Consider the following 19,165-nt stretch of genomic DNA (forward strand, 5'->3'; position numbering starts at 1 on the left):
TGTAGCACAACTGTACAGTTTTTAAAAATGTTTATCCATATGCTAGTCCATGCTAACAGTAGGTGTTCATTTGCTGAATCCAGTTGCCTATCCAACCATGTTGCTATCTTTGCGATATACCTGATCATTTGGCTGTTGCTATGGGCGTGGTCATGTTGCTAGATTTATTTGCATATATTTTTGAATGTTTTTGTTCACCTGTGTATGAATTCCTGATATTATCTTTGCAATATACGTGATCATTTGACTGTTGCTATGGGAGTGATCTTGTTTGTTGCTAGGCAAATTTACATACGTTTTATGAATGTTCATTCATTTGTCTTCCAATTCCTGTTTGTTACCTTTGCGGTATACATGATTATTTGGTTGTTGCTATGGGTGTGGTCATGTTGCTAGGCAAATGTACATACATTTTTTGAATGTTTTTATTCAATTGTCTTAATTCCTGTTGTTATCTTTGCAATATATGTGATTATTACACTGTTACTATGGCCATGGTCTTGTTGCTAGGCAATTTTACATACATTGTTTGAATGTTTATTAAATTGTCTATTAATCCCTGTTATCTTTGTGAAATACACTACCGTTTGGCTGTTGCTATGGGCGTGGTCATGGTTGCTAGGGATATTTGCATACATTTTTTGAATGTTTACTCGCTTGCCTACCAGAATACGTTGTTATTTCAACCAAAATATACTGCCATTTGGTTGTTGCTAAGGGCGTGGCCATGGTTGCTAGGGCCAATTTTGTCAAAATGTTTTGATGAAAATCTGCATAATAACACTTCCAGAAGCAGACTTGGTGACCAAGTACTTTTTGAGATATGTTTTTGACCAAAAATGAACATTTTTACACCTAATTTGCATATCACTCATGGAATCATTGTATGCTTAATATTTCTTCGTCCATACACCCCTAGATGCATTCCCATTAAATTTCAGCCCAATCTGCTCAGTGGTTTTTGGAATTATAGATTTTTGACCAAAAAGACACATTTTTAGCCCTAATTCGCATATCACTGGTGGGACCATCATATCATGAACATTTCTTAGTAGTAACACCCCGAAGAATGCTTCACCCAAATTTCAGCCCAATCTGCCCAGTAGTTTTGAGTTTAAGTTTTTTGACCAAAAATCACATTTTTTTACCCAAATCACAAACCGGTGGTAAGATCATTTTGATTTGAACAATTTCCCAACTAGACACCCAAGGTAATGGACCCATCAAATATCATGGCAATCAGTTCACACACACACACACACACACACACACACACACACACACACACACACACACACACACACACACACACACACACACACACACACACACACACACACACACACACACACAGATCAGACAGACAGACACTGGGCGATGCCTAAAAAGCAACTACCTAGGGTTGAAATATTTTTGAAGTATAGTTTAATTATAGCATCTTGACAGTAAGAGGTAGGGGGTTAGTTTTTATAATGTAGAATAGGGTTGCTATACTAAAAACAGTCTGTGACATCTCAGTTTTTTCATACATTACCTCTTCTTCATATTCAGCAAATGACAAATTACTCAGGGAAACTTGGAAATCACGAAGTGTATTTTCCATGTCGTCTGTAAAAATGTCAATATCACTCAGGTCAATATTGTCTGCGAGGTCATCCAGAGCTTCATCAATGTCAACATTCTGCAAAAAATATAGCATTTAAGATGTTATAATCATTGTTAAGGTCAAAGGTCATAGACAAAAAGTATGGTCTCAAATGGTGTCATCAGAATCAGAATCGCATGTAAAATGCCTATCCACCTGAGTCTGAAAATGGGGGATAGTTCAGAGAGTGTCAGCTCACACCATGGTATAATACCATTTTCCGTGTACAGGTCTGAAATTCTCATTATTCCATGTTCAGCAAATTCTGGATAGTAAATTGACATTCCCCCTATCTTTATATGTTTGTTATTCCAAATTATTTGATTGAATTCTCCATAGAAGTCCTCTATCACACTGGCCCATGACTCCATACATTCCCTCCAAAAGGGAGTACATCCCCCAATAATGGGTAGGGTGTTTATATTATAATTACATTTGAAGATCAAATTTCCTCCCATTTTCTCTAATGCTTTTTTTTTTTTTACAAATGTTGTCCAGGGGTGAGTGAAGTCAGGGTTCAAGAACTTCTTTATTAGAAGGATACGTTGTTGTTTTTTCATTACGTCAGGTCTGGTACCCCTAGTCAACCTTGGCCCACCTCCCCTGTCATGGTTTTCCTTGCAACCTTGTCCCGTCCGTCCCAGAGGAAGTTGAAGATCAACTTACATGTATTTATGTTTTGGAGAACATCTTTTGGGAGCACAGCACAATTTAATATATATGAAAACTGAGACAGCCAAAGTTTTAATGATTTGAATTTTCCCAAAACAGGATAGTTTTCTTGTTTTCCAAATGTTTATGACACTTTTTATTTTATTTAGTGCTGTACTACTATTTAATATTTCAACCTCTCTCTGGTTGTACGCAAAATAGACTTCCACGATTTTGACAGTGGCAGTACGCCATCTTACCCAAAACTTTAAGTCCCTTCTCTCCTTCCATGGTCCAAGCCACATCCTCTAGATAGTTTGTAAACTGTGATATATCAACATATCTCACGATAGTTTGTAAACTGTGATATATCAACTTACCTCACGATAGTTTTTTAAACTGTGATATCAACTTACCTCACGATAGTTTGTAAACTGTGATATATCAACTTACCTCACGATAGTTTGTAAACTTGGATATATCAACATATCTCATGATAGTTTGTAAACTGTGATATATCAACTTACCTCACGATAGTTTGTAAACTGTGATATATCAACATACCTCACGATAGTTTGTAAACTGTGATATATCAACTTACCTCACGATAGTTTGTAAACTGTGATATATCAACTTACCTCACGATAGTTTGTAAACTGTGATATATCAACTTACCTCACGATAGTTTGTAAACTGTGATATATCAACATACCTCACGATAGTTTGTAAACTGTGATATATCAACTTACCTCACGATAGTTTGTAAACTGTGATATATCAACTTACCTCACGATAGTTTGTAAACTGTGATATATCAACTTACCTCACGATAGTTTGTAAACTTGGATATATCAACATATCTCATGATAGTTTGTAAACTGTGATATATCAACTTACCTCACGATAGTTTGTAAACTGTGATATATCAACATACCTCACGATAGTTTGTGAACTGTGATATATCAACATACCTCTCGATAGTTTGTGAACTGTGATATATCAACATACCTCACGATAGTTTGTGAACTGTGATATATCAACATACCTCACGATAGTTTGTGAACTGTGATATATCAACATACCTCTCGATAGTTTGTAAACTGTGATATATCAACTTACCTCACGATAGTTTGTAAACTGTGATATATCAAGGATGTTTTCCAGTTTTAGTGCTCCGTAGATAGCCATGTCATCATGACAGTCATTCAATATTCCTGATACTGTCAAATTGATAGACGCATTGCCATAGACCAGCTCTCCCAGGAGATAGCCATTCTGATTCAGCAGGTAGGGTTGATCTACGGTCTGAAATTACCAAATGTAATATGACAAATATATCAAATCTTAGTTTTCTGAAGTTAAACTACAAACATTGTGGCAATGGCATTGTAGCACAACTGTACATGCTGATCCATGCCAGATATAGGCGTTCATTTGCTGAATCCATATCCAGTTGCCTATCCAACTGTTGTTATCTGTGCAACATACGTGATCATTTGGCTGTTGCTATGGGTGTGGTCTTGTTGCTATGCACATATACATACATTTTTTGAACGCTTACTCACTCGTCTAATAATCCCTGTTGCTATCTTTGCAATATATGTGATTTGGCTGTTGCCATGGGTGTGGTCTTGTTGCTAGGCATATTTGCATATAGTTTGTTCACTTGTCTAAGTATCCCTGTTATCTTTGTGAAATACACCACCGTTTGGCTGTTGCTATGGGCATGGTCATGGTTGCTAAGGATATTTGCATACATTTTTTTGAACGTATACTCACTTGCCTACCAGATGATGTTGTTATTTGACCAAAATATACTGGCATTTGGTTGCTGCTATGGGCATCGTCATGGTTGTTAGAGCCAATTGTGTCAAAATGTTTTGAAAAAGTTCTGCAGGATAACACTTCTAGAAACATCTCACCAAGTTTCAGTCTCATTGACCAAGTACTTTTTTGAGATATGTTTTTTGACCAAAATTCACAATTTTTACACCTAATTTGCATATCACTGATGAAATCATTATATCAGTCTTATCAGTCCAGTTGTGCTAAAAATCTTGCCAGTTCTTTTTTTTTACTATAATTCACTCACAGATAGGCAGACAGATGGCCGGCCAAGACACTCTATCAGATAGCAGTACAAAGTTGAAACTTATCAATCAATGAATATAGTTCAGCTGTACTAATAACAGTGTGTTCAAGCAATCTGAATCTTAATCTTGGTGCCATTGACAGAAACCCCTCATGGCGCCATTCAGACCTCAGTGGCAATTACCTCATAAAAGATTTCATGATTTCACAAAATCAATAAAACTGTAACTTGCACTCTACCTTGAGATTTCAAGCTCTGTGTCTTCAAAAAAATAGCGCAAATATTGCATTGTCGCACAACTTCATGTTCAGGGCAATGATAGAGATATAATTTTTTTAAGGAATAGTTGTAACCAAAACAAAATTTTCATAACTAATTTCTATCATAATAGTCCAGCCATCCTATGTTGGAAGTGTACTTACTCATAACAAGTATAGCAACATCCTAATCAAACTTTAAAGTGATGTGTCTACAACTTTTTGTACTTCTTTATTTTTTAAAATCAATTTGGAACTAAATCATACCAATTAATGTAACAGGGTTAACTTTCTTGGTTGTCTAATTGTAATTAAACACCAGCTACATTCAATTTATAGGTGCTGAAATAGCTGTATTACAACATATTACATAATCAAGTCATAAACCAAACTGGCCATGCTACACACTTTACCACCAGAGGAAATAGTAAAGTAAACATTATAGCTAATTAACAATGTACTGTTCTCACTGTCCCCGCTAATGAGGACAAATCTACACATTTTCAATGAAGTTAAGATCAATCAACTGGGTAATTTCAATGTTGAAGATTTTTGAGGAAAAGCAATGATATAGAATAACATTTCTAGGAACACCTCACCAAGTTTCAGACTTATTCACCAAGTACTTTTTGAGATATAAGTTTTTGACCAAAATTCACATTTTTACCCCTAAATTTCATATCACTGATGAGATCATTATGAGCTTAATATTTTTTTCATCTATACACCCCTAGATGTATCCACACCAAATTTCAGTTCAATCTGCACAGTAGTTTTGGAATTAAAGATTTTTGACCAAAAAGACACATTTTAGCCCTAATTTGCATATTACTGATGGGATCATCATGTTGTGAACAATACTCAATCTAAACACCTCTAAGAATGTTCCCACCAAATTTCAGACCGGTTTGCCCTGATATTTTTGAGTTTAAGTTTTTTGACCAAAAATCACATTTTTTTACCCAAATCACACATCGGTGGTAAGATCATTTTCATTTGAACAATTTCCCAACTAGACACCCAAGGTAACCAAATATCATGGCAATCAGTCTGGCAGTTTTTTTACTTTAAGTTGTTTACATGCACGCACGCACGCACGCACGCACGCACGCACGCACGCACACACGTTATTGGTTCAGTTGTGCTAATAAACCAAACTTGGCTATTTGACTTTGAAGAAGTCTTTCAAGGTCAAAGGTCTAGGTCTTTAAAGAAAGCTCATCTTTTATTAAATGGGTGTAGGCACTTGACTGGTGGTGCTATGTACATCTTCTAAATCTAGTAATGAATGATGCATATTGTAAAATTTTACAACAAATGTGCCCATCGGTAGCCATATTTGATTCCGCTGCAGGACACAGATGGCTCACATTGTATGTTAACTCTGTGTAAGGTTTGGTTGAAATTAGTTGGTGCATGCAAGAGATATGAGGATGGGGGAGGTGAACACACAGATGCATGGACGGATGGAACCCAGTGTAATGCCCCTTCAGGCAAGCGGCTAACAAATCATGGATACATTTATATTCAATCTAAGCCCATGCAACATATCACTGTATTGGGCAATACATTGTTAACTACAGCCAATCAGTTTATTTTTAAAGTGCTTATGGCAAATATTAACATTTTACTCAAATCTATTTACCTCTTCAAAGATTTCCAGAGAATGGAGTGGTTCACACATCTGACTGATGTTACCCAATACAAAGAACATAATCATAACAAGTAACACCAATAACCAGGAGAAGAAAAATGTAAATGTCACACCACTGAAAAAAAAAACATATTAAATATTTTTACAATAAACATTTTCATTATCCTTTCTACTCAATTATCCTAGCCTCTTCCACTCACATTCACACAACATCCTCCCCCCCCCACATTCACAAAACATCCTCCCCTCACATTCACACATTCTCCCCCTCACATTCACACAACATCCTCCCCCCACATTCACACAACATCCCCCCCCTCATTCACACATCCTCCCCTCACATTCATACAACATCCTCCCCCTCACATTCACACATCCTTCCCCTCACACATCTTCCTTTCAAATTTACACATCAGCCCCCCTCACACACAACATCCTCCCTTTACACACATCCTCCCTTTACACACAACATCCTCTATTCACACACAACATCCTCCCTTTACACACAACATCCTCCCTTTACACACATCATCCTCCCTTTACACACATCATCCCTTTACACTCACACACCCTTCCTTCACACACATCATCCCTTTCACACAACATCCTCCCTTTACACACAACATCCTCCCTTCACACACAATATCCTCCCTTCACACAACGTCCTCCCTTTACACACATCATCATCAATTTACACTCACACACCCTTCCTTCACACACAATATCCTCGTTTTACGCACAATATCCTCCCTTTACACACAACATCCCCCTTTACACACAACATCCTCTATTCACACACAATATCCTCCCTTCACACAACATCCTCCCGTTAAAATCAAGATTACTGAAGTTTTACAAAAGAATATTTTCGTAATACACAATTAAATCTTCGTAGAAGACAACCCCCCACCCAAATGTAGTTTACTTGTGTGTGACTAAAGTGAACACCATTGGGCCAAATAAAAAAAGTTGTTTGGTTCTGGTTACCCGACCCCCAACTAGTTTTTCAGGGCGACCATACATTTTTTTATTCGAGAAAAATAACAATAAATTCACAACAATCGTGAAGTCGTGCAAGAAACAGTATGTCTGAGAAATGACAAATTATGGACAGACGGATGGATGAGATGGATGGGCAGACAGACAGATGGATGCAACAGACAGAAGGAACCCATTGCAATAGCCCCAGCCTTCTCAGACTAAAAAGCTCACATCTAATTATGTAGGGATAGGCATTTGAATGAAGTGTCTATGTAATATAGTTTTGAGTGATGCAATAAATATTGACTGTTCACAACAAAATGGCTGCCATGGAGGCTAACAGGTCAAGAATGTATCAATTTAAAGTCTTCATATACTTACGCCATGAGAATGTTTCCGCCAGCATTTGAAAGGCGAGTTCTTTCCATTGGATGAGCATCTTTCTTAGTACCACACGTCCCCATAGATAATCCAGCAATGTTGAGAACCACTATAAGTAGTGTTAGACAGGCTAAACCAATAATTGTGTAGTACCTGATATACACATAGACAATTCAAATGAAATGGACATTTGGGAATGATTATTCTATTAATTTTCAGAGTAACTCAAGTTATAATCTTACAGTATTGCAGCTGGCAAGACACTTCTCTAAAGAACTATTCAGGTTCTAACATTTCAACAAACATGTCAAAAATATACTAGGTAAACAATACAGACACAAGCATGCACAGATGGAGAGAGGAGATGAACAGAGCCCATTGTAATAGCCCCCCTTGGGCAGTACCTGAGTAGGACTAAATTTAGAATTCTGTGTTGTTTTATTACATAGCCATTACTACAGGGTATCACTACAGGATAATTATATGCATATGACAATGACAGTGCATTGTATACTAATCAATACTGTAAAGTATTCAACAATTGGAACCATTACCTACCTATAGTCATCATATTTCTTAATATCATCCCAGACTTCGTCTGCACTTTCAGAAATGTCTGCAACCTCACTTCTGATCTGAAAATAACAATATAACAGTTCTTACAAATAGTAGATACCAGTAACACAATGTAACAATATTCCAGTTCTTACACATAGTAGATACCAGTAACACAATGTAACAAGTCATTGAGAATGACATAGTCCCCGCTATGATTGGGTTTTAAGGAACTGGCAGTTTATGTTGTCATTTTCTTGATATCACTACTCTGATCCCCTGTTCAAGCATGTCTGAGTTATGGCTTTGGACATGAAAACTGGGCCAACAAAATCGCTGCCAGGCAGCCATATTGGATGGTATCACGATGAAAATGGATATGCACATGTATGTCATAGAACACTGTCCTAATACCAACTTTGAATGAGATCTGTTCAAGCATGTCAGAGTTTGGCTTTGGAAATGGAAAATTCGCAAACAAAATGGCTGCTAGGTGGCCATATTGGATCGTATCACGACAACAATGAATATGCACATGTATGTCATAGAACACTGTCCTAATACGAACTTTGAATGAGATCTGTTCAAGCATGTCTGAATTATGGATTTGGACAGGGAAAATTTGCAAACAAAATGGCTGCTAGGCGGCCATATTGGATCGTATCATGAAACAAATTGATGTGCATATGTATGCCATTGTATGTTGCCCCTGTACCAAGTTTGAAAAAAATCGGTCCATGCATCTCCAAGAAACAGCTCTGGACGGAGGGACGGATGGACGGACGGACGGACGGACAGACGGAACCCAATCCATAAGTCCCCGTCCCGGACTTTGTCTGGCGGGGACTAACAATATACCAGTTCTTACAAATAGTAGATACCAGTAACACAATGTAACAAGTCATTGAGAATGACATAGTCCCCGCTATGATTGTTTTTTAAGGAATTATCACTACTCTGATCACGCAACAACACTTGAACCTAAATCAAACAGACTTAGATATGTTGTGTCTGCTTGTTGGACATGGAACATGCCTACAACAGAAAAGGATGGGTCGGGTATGGGGGATCGTATCCCGACGAAAATGGATATGCACATGTATGTCATAGAACACTGTCCTAATACCAACTTTGAATGAGATCTGTTCAAGCATGTCTGAGTTATGGCTTTGGACATAGAAAAATCGCAAACAAAATGGCTGCCAGGCGGCCATATTGGATCGTATCACAACAACAATGAATATGCACATGTATGTCATAGAACACTGTCCTAATACCAACTTTGAATGAGATCTGTTTAAGCATGTCTGAGTTATGGCTTTGGACATGGAAAATTTGCAAACAAAATGGCTGCCAGGCAGCCATATTGGATCGTATCATGATGAAAATGGATATGCACATGTATGTCATAGAACACTGTCCTAATACCAACTTTGAATGAGATCTGTTCAAGCATGTCTGAGTTATGGCTTTGGACATGGAAAATTCACAAACAAAATGGCTGCTGGGCGGCCATATTGGATCGTATCACGACAACAATGAATATGCACATGTATGTCATAGAACACTGTCCTAATACCAACTTTGAATGAGATCTGTTCAAGCATGTCTGAGTTATGGCTTTGGACATGGAAAATTCGCAAACAAAATGGCTGCCAGGCAGCTATATTGGATCGTATCATGACAACAATGAATATGCACATGTATGTCATAGAACACTGTCCTAATACCAACTTTGAATGAGATCTGTTCAAGCATGTCTGAGTTATGGCTTTAGACAGGGAAAATTTGCAAACAAAATGGCTGCTAGGCGGCCATATTGGATCGTATCATGAAACAAATTGACGTGCATATGTACGCCATTGTATGTTGCCCCTGTACCAAGTTTGAAAAAAATCGGTCCAGGCATCTCCAAGAAACGGCTGCGGACAGACGCACGGACGGACGCACGGACAGACGGAACCCAATCCATAAGTCCCCGTCCCGGACTTCGTCCGGTGGGGACTAACAATATACCAGTTCTTACAAATAGTAGATACCAGTAACACAATGTAACAATATACCAGTTCTTACAAATAGTAGATACCAGTAACACAATGTAACACTGGCCTGACAAACATACTGTAAACATTGATATTTTCCCTATGTATGTGGTTTGTACCCTGGCCAAAAATGACAAATCTCTCTTCTGTTTGAAAAATCACTCTTCTGTTTCAACATCACTCTACTATTTGAAAAATCATTCCTGGGGACCTCATTAATTTCTCTGGATCTGACACCAAAGCAGGATTCGACACTGGAGTAAAAAAGTCACTATCCCACAGGACTAGTAAAATTGATAATGTAGTAGTCCTGCAAAAAATTTGGTGGTCCTGTCTTTAAGTGCTTTCACTTGTTCACTTGGGCTCTTTACATCTCTTAGTTTTTGCTCTACTTCTAATTCACTTTTCCAAACCCCATATTTATTTCAAACCCCGTGTTCTAATTGAACTGTCCATTTCCTTGTAGTTGTTTGTAATTTTGTTCTCTTTTTTTTATGCTTTGGGGCTTCTTCTTTTGTTGTTGCTTTCTGTGAGTAGTTTGTCTTAGTCTTGGTTGGGGGGGGGGGAGAGTAATAAGATATGATGTGGTCTTATTTCTAGCTTAAATACTACATAACATTTCTGGTACACACTTTGATCAAACTATTGCATTTTTAAAAGACAAAAAAATACCTTCCCATAGAGCAAGTCTTTATAGTGTTGTCTTTAGTGCATATTAGAATGTATTTACAACATAAAAATAAATAAATTTGAAGGTTACCAGCAGTTAGAGTAAAATTGCGTTACTGATTACATTGTATATGTACAAGTCGCTTCGTCTATTTTCGTGTCTATGTACTTCCGGGTTGACATAAACGTTAAACGTGATACAGTCGGCCCTATAATTACTAAGAAATGACAAAACCGTTCGCAAAATAAAGTTCAGGATTCTAATTTTTCAAACTGAATATCAATATCCACGACACATTCAGTAACTGGTTTCGTGTATTTAGAAATGTGCCCCAAAACACGACCTCGCAACACGTAACACAGAATCGTGTCACTGTTACTACTAGCTAAGTTAGCAGTACTACTACCATGGTTTCACCATAGGCTGTAAGTTGTACCGGTAAAATTACGATCATCACATCATGTAGGAAGTACAACAACATTGAAATAACAACACGGTCAAATTGCGTCTTCGATTTTGACAGCCACCATTGTTGTGATTGAGCTTCACTTAGTTTTGTTGAATGCGGCCGGGCGAACGCTGACATCCAATTTGTACAGCGTGTTTATAAAGGGAGCTCGTCAATAACCTACCGAATAATTAACTCAGAAACATAGTTTAAATACTAACTGATCTAAAAAGTACTGTTTAGAAAGACTACGCATCCGTACATAAATACGAAATCACGTGGCAAAGATTTCAACCTTTCTAATTTACTTGTTACAGTGTATAATACCCGTATTATACACATATTTTTTATTTATTTATTTTTAATGAGGGCAAAAATAGTTGACGAAACAACTAATCGAGTTTTGTCCTCAGAGAAAAAAACAACAACAACAACAAAGCAAAACAAAACAAAACAAAACAAAAACATACATATCACACAAATCCGGAGAAGTATTTAACTAAATTCGGAAACAATGACAAATCTTAAAAGAAAGAACAAAATGGTATACATCAACTAATACTGGCTAAGAAGATGGCTTTTGAAATTAGCTTTGAACGTAGTCCGACTTCGAGTGTCTCTTATATGGGAAGGGATAGAGTTCCAAATTTTGGCCCCAGTGAACTTTGTGCTAAATTGACCGTAATTATTGTTGTATTTTGGGATGCTTAAATCATTTCGCTTCTGTTGCCTGGTGTCGTAACAATGACCTATCTTGGAAAAGAAATTTGAGAAGTATGGCGGAACATTGCCATTGATCACATCGTGAACAAAAATTCCTATTTGGTAATCACGTTGCTTGTATACATCTAGCATTAGGAGGCGTTTAAATAAGGGGGGAGAGTGGGTGTTGTAACTACTGAAGGTAATTATGCGAGCAATTTTCTTTTGGATGATTAGTATATCTTTGAGGTAAGACTGATATGTACAGCCCCATACTTCAAGTCCATATGACAGATGGGGAAGAACAAGTGTATTATATATCATCAAAAGAATATGCTGAGGAACTGTATAACGAAGTCTGTACAAAATACCAGTTAGCTTACTCATTTTTTTCTTCACTTCTAAAATGTGGCAATTCCATAACATTTTACTATCCAAATATACTCCAACATAAGAGGTATTACTGACAAAGTTAATAGCCATATCTTTCAACTGAACTGAACCTTGTGCATTATGAGGTTTGTGTCTACCACCAATGAGTAATGCGTGTGATTTAGCAGAATTTACTGTTAATTTGTTCGCATCACACCAGTTTGTAACATTTGCAAGGGCTGAGTTTATATTGCTGGTGTTTGTTGATGAAGAACACTTCTCAGGTGAATGAAACAGGTTCGAATCATCGGCGTAAAGCCTAAAATTGAAAATATCTGAAGAGTTTGGTAAATCATTTATGTAAATGAGGAAAAGTATTGGGCCCAAAATAGACCCTTGAGGAACACCACAAGTTATGTTTTGTTTCATTGATTCTATATTACCAATACTCACAAATTGACATCTTGAATCCAAATAACTTTTAAACCAATCCAATGCCACCCCTCTAATGCCTTGGTGATCGAGTTTTGACAATAAAATGTTATGGTTAACAGTATCAAATGCCTTTGAGAAGTCTATAAATATGCCTGTTGTAGATTTTCCTTTGTCTAGTTCATCCAATAAGTGTTGAACAAGGCTAATAAGTGAAAGTTTACAGCTGTACTTTTCACGAAAACCATACTGGTGCTGAAAGAGCAAGTCATGTTTCTCTACAAAATTCACAACACGTTTACACATTATTTTTTCAAATACTTTGCTAATGATTGGCAAAATTGAAATTGGTCTGTAATTTCTCGTCTCTTCTGGATCTCCTTTTTTGAAGAGCGGAATAACCTTCGCAATTTTAAGGGAGTCTGGAAAACATCCATATCATCGTACAACTAATTTTATTGGCTATAATATTAGCTACATTTGAAAGGTCTCACTTGATTGGCTCACCCTTCGCTATTCCCGTTTTCAATAGACACCCCACCAGAATCAAGGGCCACGTAGTACAACAATGGCGTGAGATCGCCTGTTGGGCAACTTTTCCAACGGGCGTGCTTTTCGAAAACTACACAACATAAGCTTTTATGACACAGAATCATAGAAAATCTACCCTGGTTCCAAACTAATTCGTAATCGTAATGTTATCACGAACAGACAACCGGAGTTGGTCAAAATAGCAAATTAAAAATCAAATGAATTTTATTTTGACCATGAATTCATATAGCCGGTATTTTGAATTCTGAGCTCCCTAATAATATACCTATCGAAAAGTCACTATCCTGTCGGACTACCTGCAATGGGCATTTCAGTAACTTTTACTGGTCCTTACAGAAAGTTACTAGACTCGGGATAGCGGACCAGCGTGTACGTCGAACCCTGCAAAGAGAGTTGAACATACTTTTTCTACAGTTCTCGACACTACATAACTAATGGGATTTCATGGTGAACTGTTTATTCTCCATATCTGTGTTATTCTCTAGCACGCTTCCATTGTACCTGGTAATTTCATTATTATTATTTCAGATGTAACGTTATCGCCACTTGTTTTGTCTGTTGATAATATGTCATTCAGTGAAGCCATATTAATTTTGTTGACGTTGTACCATAATAGTCTTGCATTGATAAAATTAAGAGTTTGGCCAGTTTTTTGTGTACTCAAAAAATTAAGATTTCAAAAAGAAAAACATCCCACATCCCAACACTTCCACCACTGTGAAGTTTTGTTGTTTCTGTTGAGGGATTATGATAAATAAACAAGGTGTCATTAACCAAGTTAATGCTCAGCACACCAAATAATATAAGCACACATGAAATAAAGTCAAAGGGCAATCGGCAAATATTTATTAAATTGACAATAATAACAATAATTATGCCGTACAATAAAAGGGAAGGGGGGGGGGGGGGCATTTACTATAAGGGTTAGAGGGATAATATTTACTCGACACGCTTGTCGAATGTCCATCTCAGGGAATAAGTTCACACTGGCTCAAAGACATGCAAGTCAGGGCCATCGTCTACTACATATAGAGTCCAGGCATGCAAATCGGGACACAACAATACCGTTCAGCAGGCAAGCTGAACTACTATGATACAAAATCTTAGCACGCAAGCTAAGATTCTTCCAGGGACAACAATAATGAAGGGAAGATGATTTGCTATCTTGGCACGCAAACCAAAATACCAGGACAGTTTATAATTTAGCATGCAAACTGAATTATTACAAAGTACAAACCGAATTTCAGTATGCTAATTGAGATAGCCTTTGGCTAGAAAAGGGGGGAATGCACATCGAGCTGGGGTAAATCTGGGCTATTTATACCCTACAGGTGGATCCTACTGGCGATTTTGAAACAGAAGAGGATTTTTCAAACAGAAGAATGATGTTGAAACAGAAGAGAGATTTTGAAACAGAAGAGAGATGCTGAAACAGAAGAGCAATTTTTCAAACAGAAGAGCAATGTTGAAACAGAAGAGCAATTTTTCAAACAGTAGAGTGATAACACAAACAGAAGAGCAATTTGTTGTTTTTCTGCCACGGTAGGTTTGCGACTAAGGGACATCAGCCTATGTAGCAATGTTGATAGTGAACCCGTTGACATGTTCAGGAGGTCTAAAGTTCAAGTCATCACAGTGCATCAGTTAACATGTTGAAGACACCTCAGGTTCAAGTCGAAACCAAACTGTATTACTACACCTACTTGTATAAGCCCCTCCTAGTGGAGCCTGTTGGAGCTAATTACTATATACTATTTGAATATCATGTTAAATTTGCATATCTTACTTCGGAAACTAATGATGTGGCATTGTTCATAACATCCTCTATATTCTTTGCCACCTCATCAATTAATTCAGCTACTGTGGCCGTAGCATTTGCTGTCTGGTTGGTTATGAGTTCTGGAAGATTGTTGAAATTTTCTTTTACCTACAATGGAAAACAAAGAAAGTCAACTTTAGGAAGTCTAGGACTTACTTTTCCTATAGTTACAGTTATTGCAAGTTGAAATGTGATGTTATAAGGGATTCTAGTATTATATGAATGTACCAAATGTTGGCTGAAATCTACTTTACATGTTGTCTTGAAATCAATGTATTGCCACTTATAAGTTCAAGCTAAAACAGGAGATTTACATTTATCTACTTCTTATCATGGAGATATTCATTGGGCTTTATTTCCAAGTATTTCTGAATCAATTCTTCTTAAAGTTTTCATTTATGTTACATCACATGCATGAGACACACACTCACAGGCAAATTCCACAATTCATTTTTTCCTGCAAAACAAACACCATATTGATTTTATTGAACAGACATATGACAATCTCTAATAATAAAATATATACAGACTAAAGCATAATAAAGATCATTAGGAAGGCTAACTGTGACTGTTTCTCCTTTGCACTGAGTAATTTGAAATATGCCTTGTTCCGAGTTACTTGCTCTATCTCGCCTATCTCATTTGAAAAGTTTAAATTTGAAATATACCTTGTTTATTTACTTACTTGCTCTATCTCATCTGAAAAGCTTGAATTTGCTATCTTTTCCAATTCTTCCAATTGCTCCTCTATTGATGGCAGCTGTTAGATAAAAAGACTGAATTAGCACTAGATTACATGTAATACATGTACTGTCATACTGAATAGAGTCCAGAGATTTGTCTTGGTGACATACCACACTACCCATGTCAACATTTTGACAATTACAGTAAAAATACTGCCAATGGCATTGTAGCACAACTGTACAGTTTTTACAAATGTTTATCCATATGCTAGTCCATGCTTACAATAGGTGTTCATTTGCTGAATGACTATCCAGTTAGAGCGGCCCTTTTTATTTTTCTGTTTCTCATCTCCCGACCGACCCTAATTTGCAGCTCCGACATCAGAAAAAAAAAAGTTTTTTTATTTCCGACCGACCGACCCCTGAGCACAGCAAAATTGTAAGATTGCCCATGGCGTCTTGGGCCAGTTCTGCCGAGGCCACGACCTTGCGACATTGGCCCCCTAAAATTTCAAATGAAGCAATAATTTTCCCACCTTGCGTCGCTTTGGCGCATTCATTTTACGGCAGACATCAACATTTAATATCTAAGTCCACGGCCGGACCAGGCCAGGCTCTGACTCGACGTGAATCCCACAAGAAGAATACTGACTGCGTAAGGGAAAGTTTTGTTGACATAATATAAGATACAGTGACAACACGCAGTTCTATTGTTACCATAAAAAATGCCACCAAAAGATCAACTTTGATAAACTTAAATCTACAAATTAAAACATTAGAGGGATTAGACGAGACGTCGAAATGGACGTCTCTCGTCACATGTTTTGTCTACTGTCACTGTCGTGACCTCTGACCTAATCACTGACGTGTGCGAAACACTGAACTTGCTACCGGAACATCTATCTGCCATGCCACAGCTCAGAAGCCTTCGTGAACCAAATTTATGGGACAGGTTGTGATTTTCATTTGTTGATGGGTTAAATTAAATGAGTACATGTGTATTTTGATTCCGAAAAAGCTGTGTTAGGGGATCGTGTTGCATGATGTTGACAGTGCTAGTGACACATGTGAATGTTGGGCACTGAATCAATGCGTAATCACTGGCATGGCATGGCCACTATAGACGGCCGATGCATGTGCGCCCGGTCAGATATGAAGAACGAACTTGTTGTGCAAATCAGAAAAAAATTAATGTAATATTTACAGAGCATCCCAACTTTGACTTTGTTGATAGTTTTAGTTAAAGATTCAAGTTCTGAGTTTCAAGGACACCTAATGTCAGCTTTCCGTATCAAGTTAAGTTTACGGTACGTAACTATGCTGTCATTTGATATAGCAGGACCAAATCATGATACACAGCCAGTAACGGTTAATTTATATATATATATATATATATATATATATATATATATATATATATATATATATATATATATATATATATATATATATATATATATATATATATATATATATATATATATATATATATATATATATATATATATATATATATATATATATATAAAAACTTAAAATTACATAATCTTAAAATTACATATTAATCTTAATTGCCTTCTTTTTCTAAGGTGTAATGTGTAGTACACAATTTTCAAAAAATAGCTTACTGGAACTAGTACTGTTATTATGAATGGAATTTTTTTATGTAGTTAGGTAATGGTCTATACGTAATGGAATATCTCAGACCACAGTATCTCTATAGTGGTCTGAGATAATTTATATGAATATTTCATAGACAATAATGACCCCACTCCCTGTCAAATGACACCACTTTTTGGAACCAAGGGGGCTGTGTCCCCACTTGTTGGAAACCTTGGCAGAACACCGCCGTCTAACCCCCCCCCCCTCTCACCCACCCACCCACCCACCCAACCCCTTTGTTACGTCAGAGCAGCATGTGTCTTTCATCATGGCAGAAGCTGTTGAGGTTTGATGAAGGACAGGGCTCAAAATAATTACTGTCACGCGGTACATTTTGCTGTGCACAATGTAATAATAGCTCAGAATATTTCCATCATTTTCAAAATTATGCTTAAAATTGGTAAAAGTCATACTGCATTTCTAATTTCTTGACCAGTTTTTAGCTTTAAATCAGTTGTATTATCAGGGAAATGACCGACTCCATAGCGTTTCATGACCCATGACATGCATGACCTTTGAAGACATTCCGATGTTTACATTATTACTTTTAATTACTTTTAAACAGTAAATCCCAAAGGGGTTCTGAGTTCTAGAAATGTTTACATGTTATCTGGTGGATTATTTTGACAAGTTCACACTGAAGAAAAATGTTTCATAGAAGTAATGGTTTATATAAATGAAAATTCATCTAGCACACTGATGACAATCACGTAAGTGTTTCAAAAAGTTACATACTAAAGTTCAAATTGGATAACTTGAAAACATTGTTAGCGATGGCAATGCCACTTTGATTAATAGGACGAATGTATTAGTACTCCTGATAAAATCACACAATAGTTCATGGCTACAGATATACACTCATCAGGATGATAAGTATTTAATCATCTTCTTACAAAGTTGTTCTACAGACTTGTCAACCTTGCTAACATGAAGGAAAGAGACTTGTAACAAGGAATTCAATAAAGAGAAGAGAAATGAAGTTGTATAGAGACTAACAGGACAGAAAGGACAGAGAATAGAACTGAAAAAATACATTTTTTTTCTTGCCCCCCCCTTTTTTTTTATTTCGCCCGCCCGACCCGCCTGACTATTCCATTGGAGATGAGAAACAAAAAAAAAAAAAACCTCACCCTTACCTATCCAACCATGTTGTTATCTTTGCAATATATGCAATTATTTGGCTGTTGCTATGGGCGTGGTCATGTTGTTAGATATATTTGCATACATTTGTGTATGTTTTTGTTCACTTGTGTATGAATTCCTGGTATTATCTTTACAATATATGTGATCATTTGGCTGTTGCTATGGGCATGGTCTTATTGCTAGGCACATTGCATACATTTTTTGAATGTTTATTCATTTGTCTTTCAATTCCTGTTATCTTTGCAATATACGTGATTATTTGGCTGTTGCTATGGGCATGGTCTTGTTGCTAGGCATATTTGCATACATTTTTTGAATGTTTATTCATTTGTCTTTCAATTCCTGTTGTTGTCTTTGCAATATACGTGATCATTTGGCTGTTGCTATGGGCATGGTCTTTTATGCCAGGCACATTTGTATACAT

General features: G+C 36.9%; 1 protein-coding gene across 6 annotated transcripts in view; it reads right to left on the reverse strand.

Annotated features, from left to right (window-relative positions):
• LOC144446079 (prominin-1-A-like) overlaps positions 1 to 19,165 on the reverse strand; it is a 205,878-nt gene that overhangs the window by 100,048 nt on the left and 86,665 nt on the right. For all 6 annotated transcript variants that reach the window (XM_078135771.1, XM_078135770.1, XM_078135772.1 and 3 more), the window contains exons 8-14: positions 15,939 to 16,013; positions 15,221 to 15,361; positions 8,220 to 8,296; positions 7,662 to 7,814; positions 6,291 to 6,414; positions 3,416 to 3,601; positions 1,535 to 1,681 (exon numbers count right to left, since the gene is read on the reverse strand). In XM_078135771.1, the coding sequence (XP_077991897.1) occupies positions 1,535 to 1,681; positions 3,416 to 3,601; positions 6,291 to 6,414; positions 7,662 to 7,814; positions 8,220 to 8,296; positions 15,221 to 15,361; positions 15,939 to 16,013 (903 nt within the window). The remainder of the gene's footprint in view (positions 1 to 1,534; positions 1,682 to 3,415; positions 3,602 to 6,290; positions 6,415 to 7,661; positions 7,815 to 8,219; positions 8,297 to 15,220; positions 15,362 to 15,938; positions 16,014 to 19,165) is intronic.

This window comes from Glandiceps talaboti, chromosome 15 (assembly GCF_964340395.1).
Source record: "Glandiceps talaboti chromosome 15, keGlaTala1.1, whole genome shotgun sequence".
NCBI classification, from domain to species: Eukaryota; Metazoa; Hemichordata; class Enteropneusta; family Spengelidae; genus Glandiceps; species Glandiceps talaboti.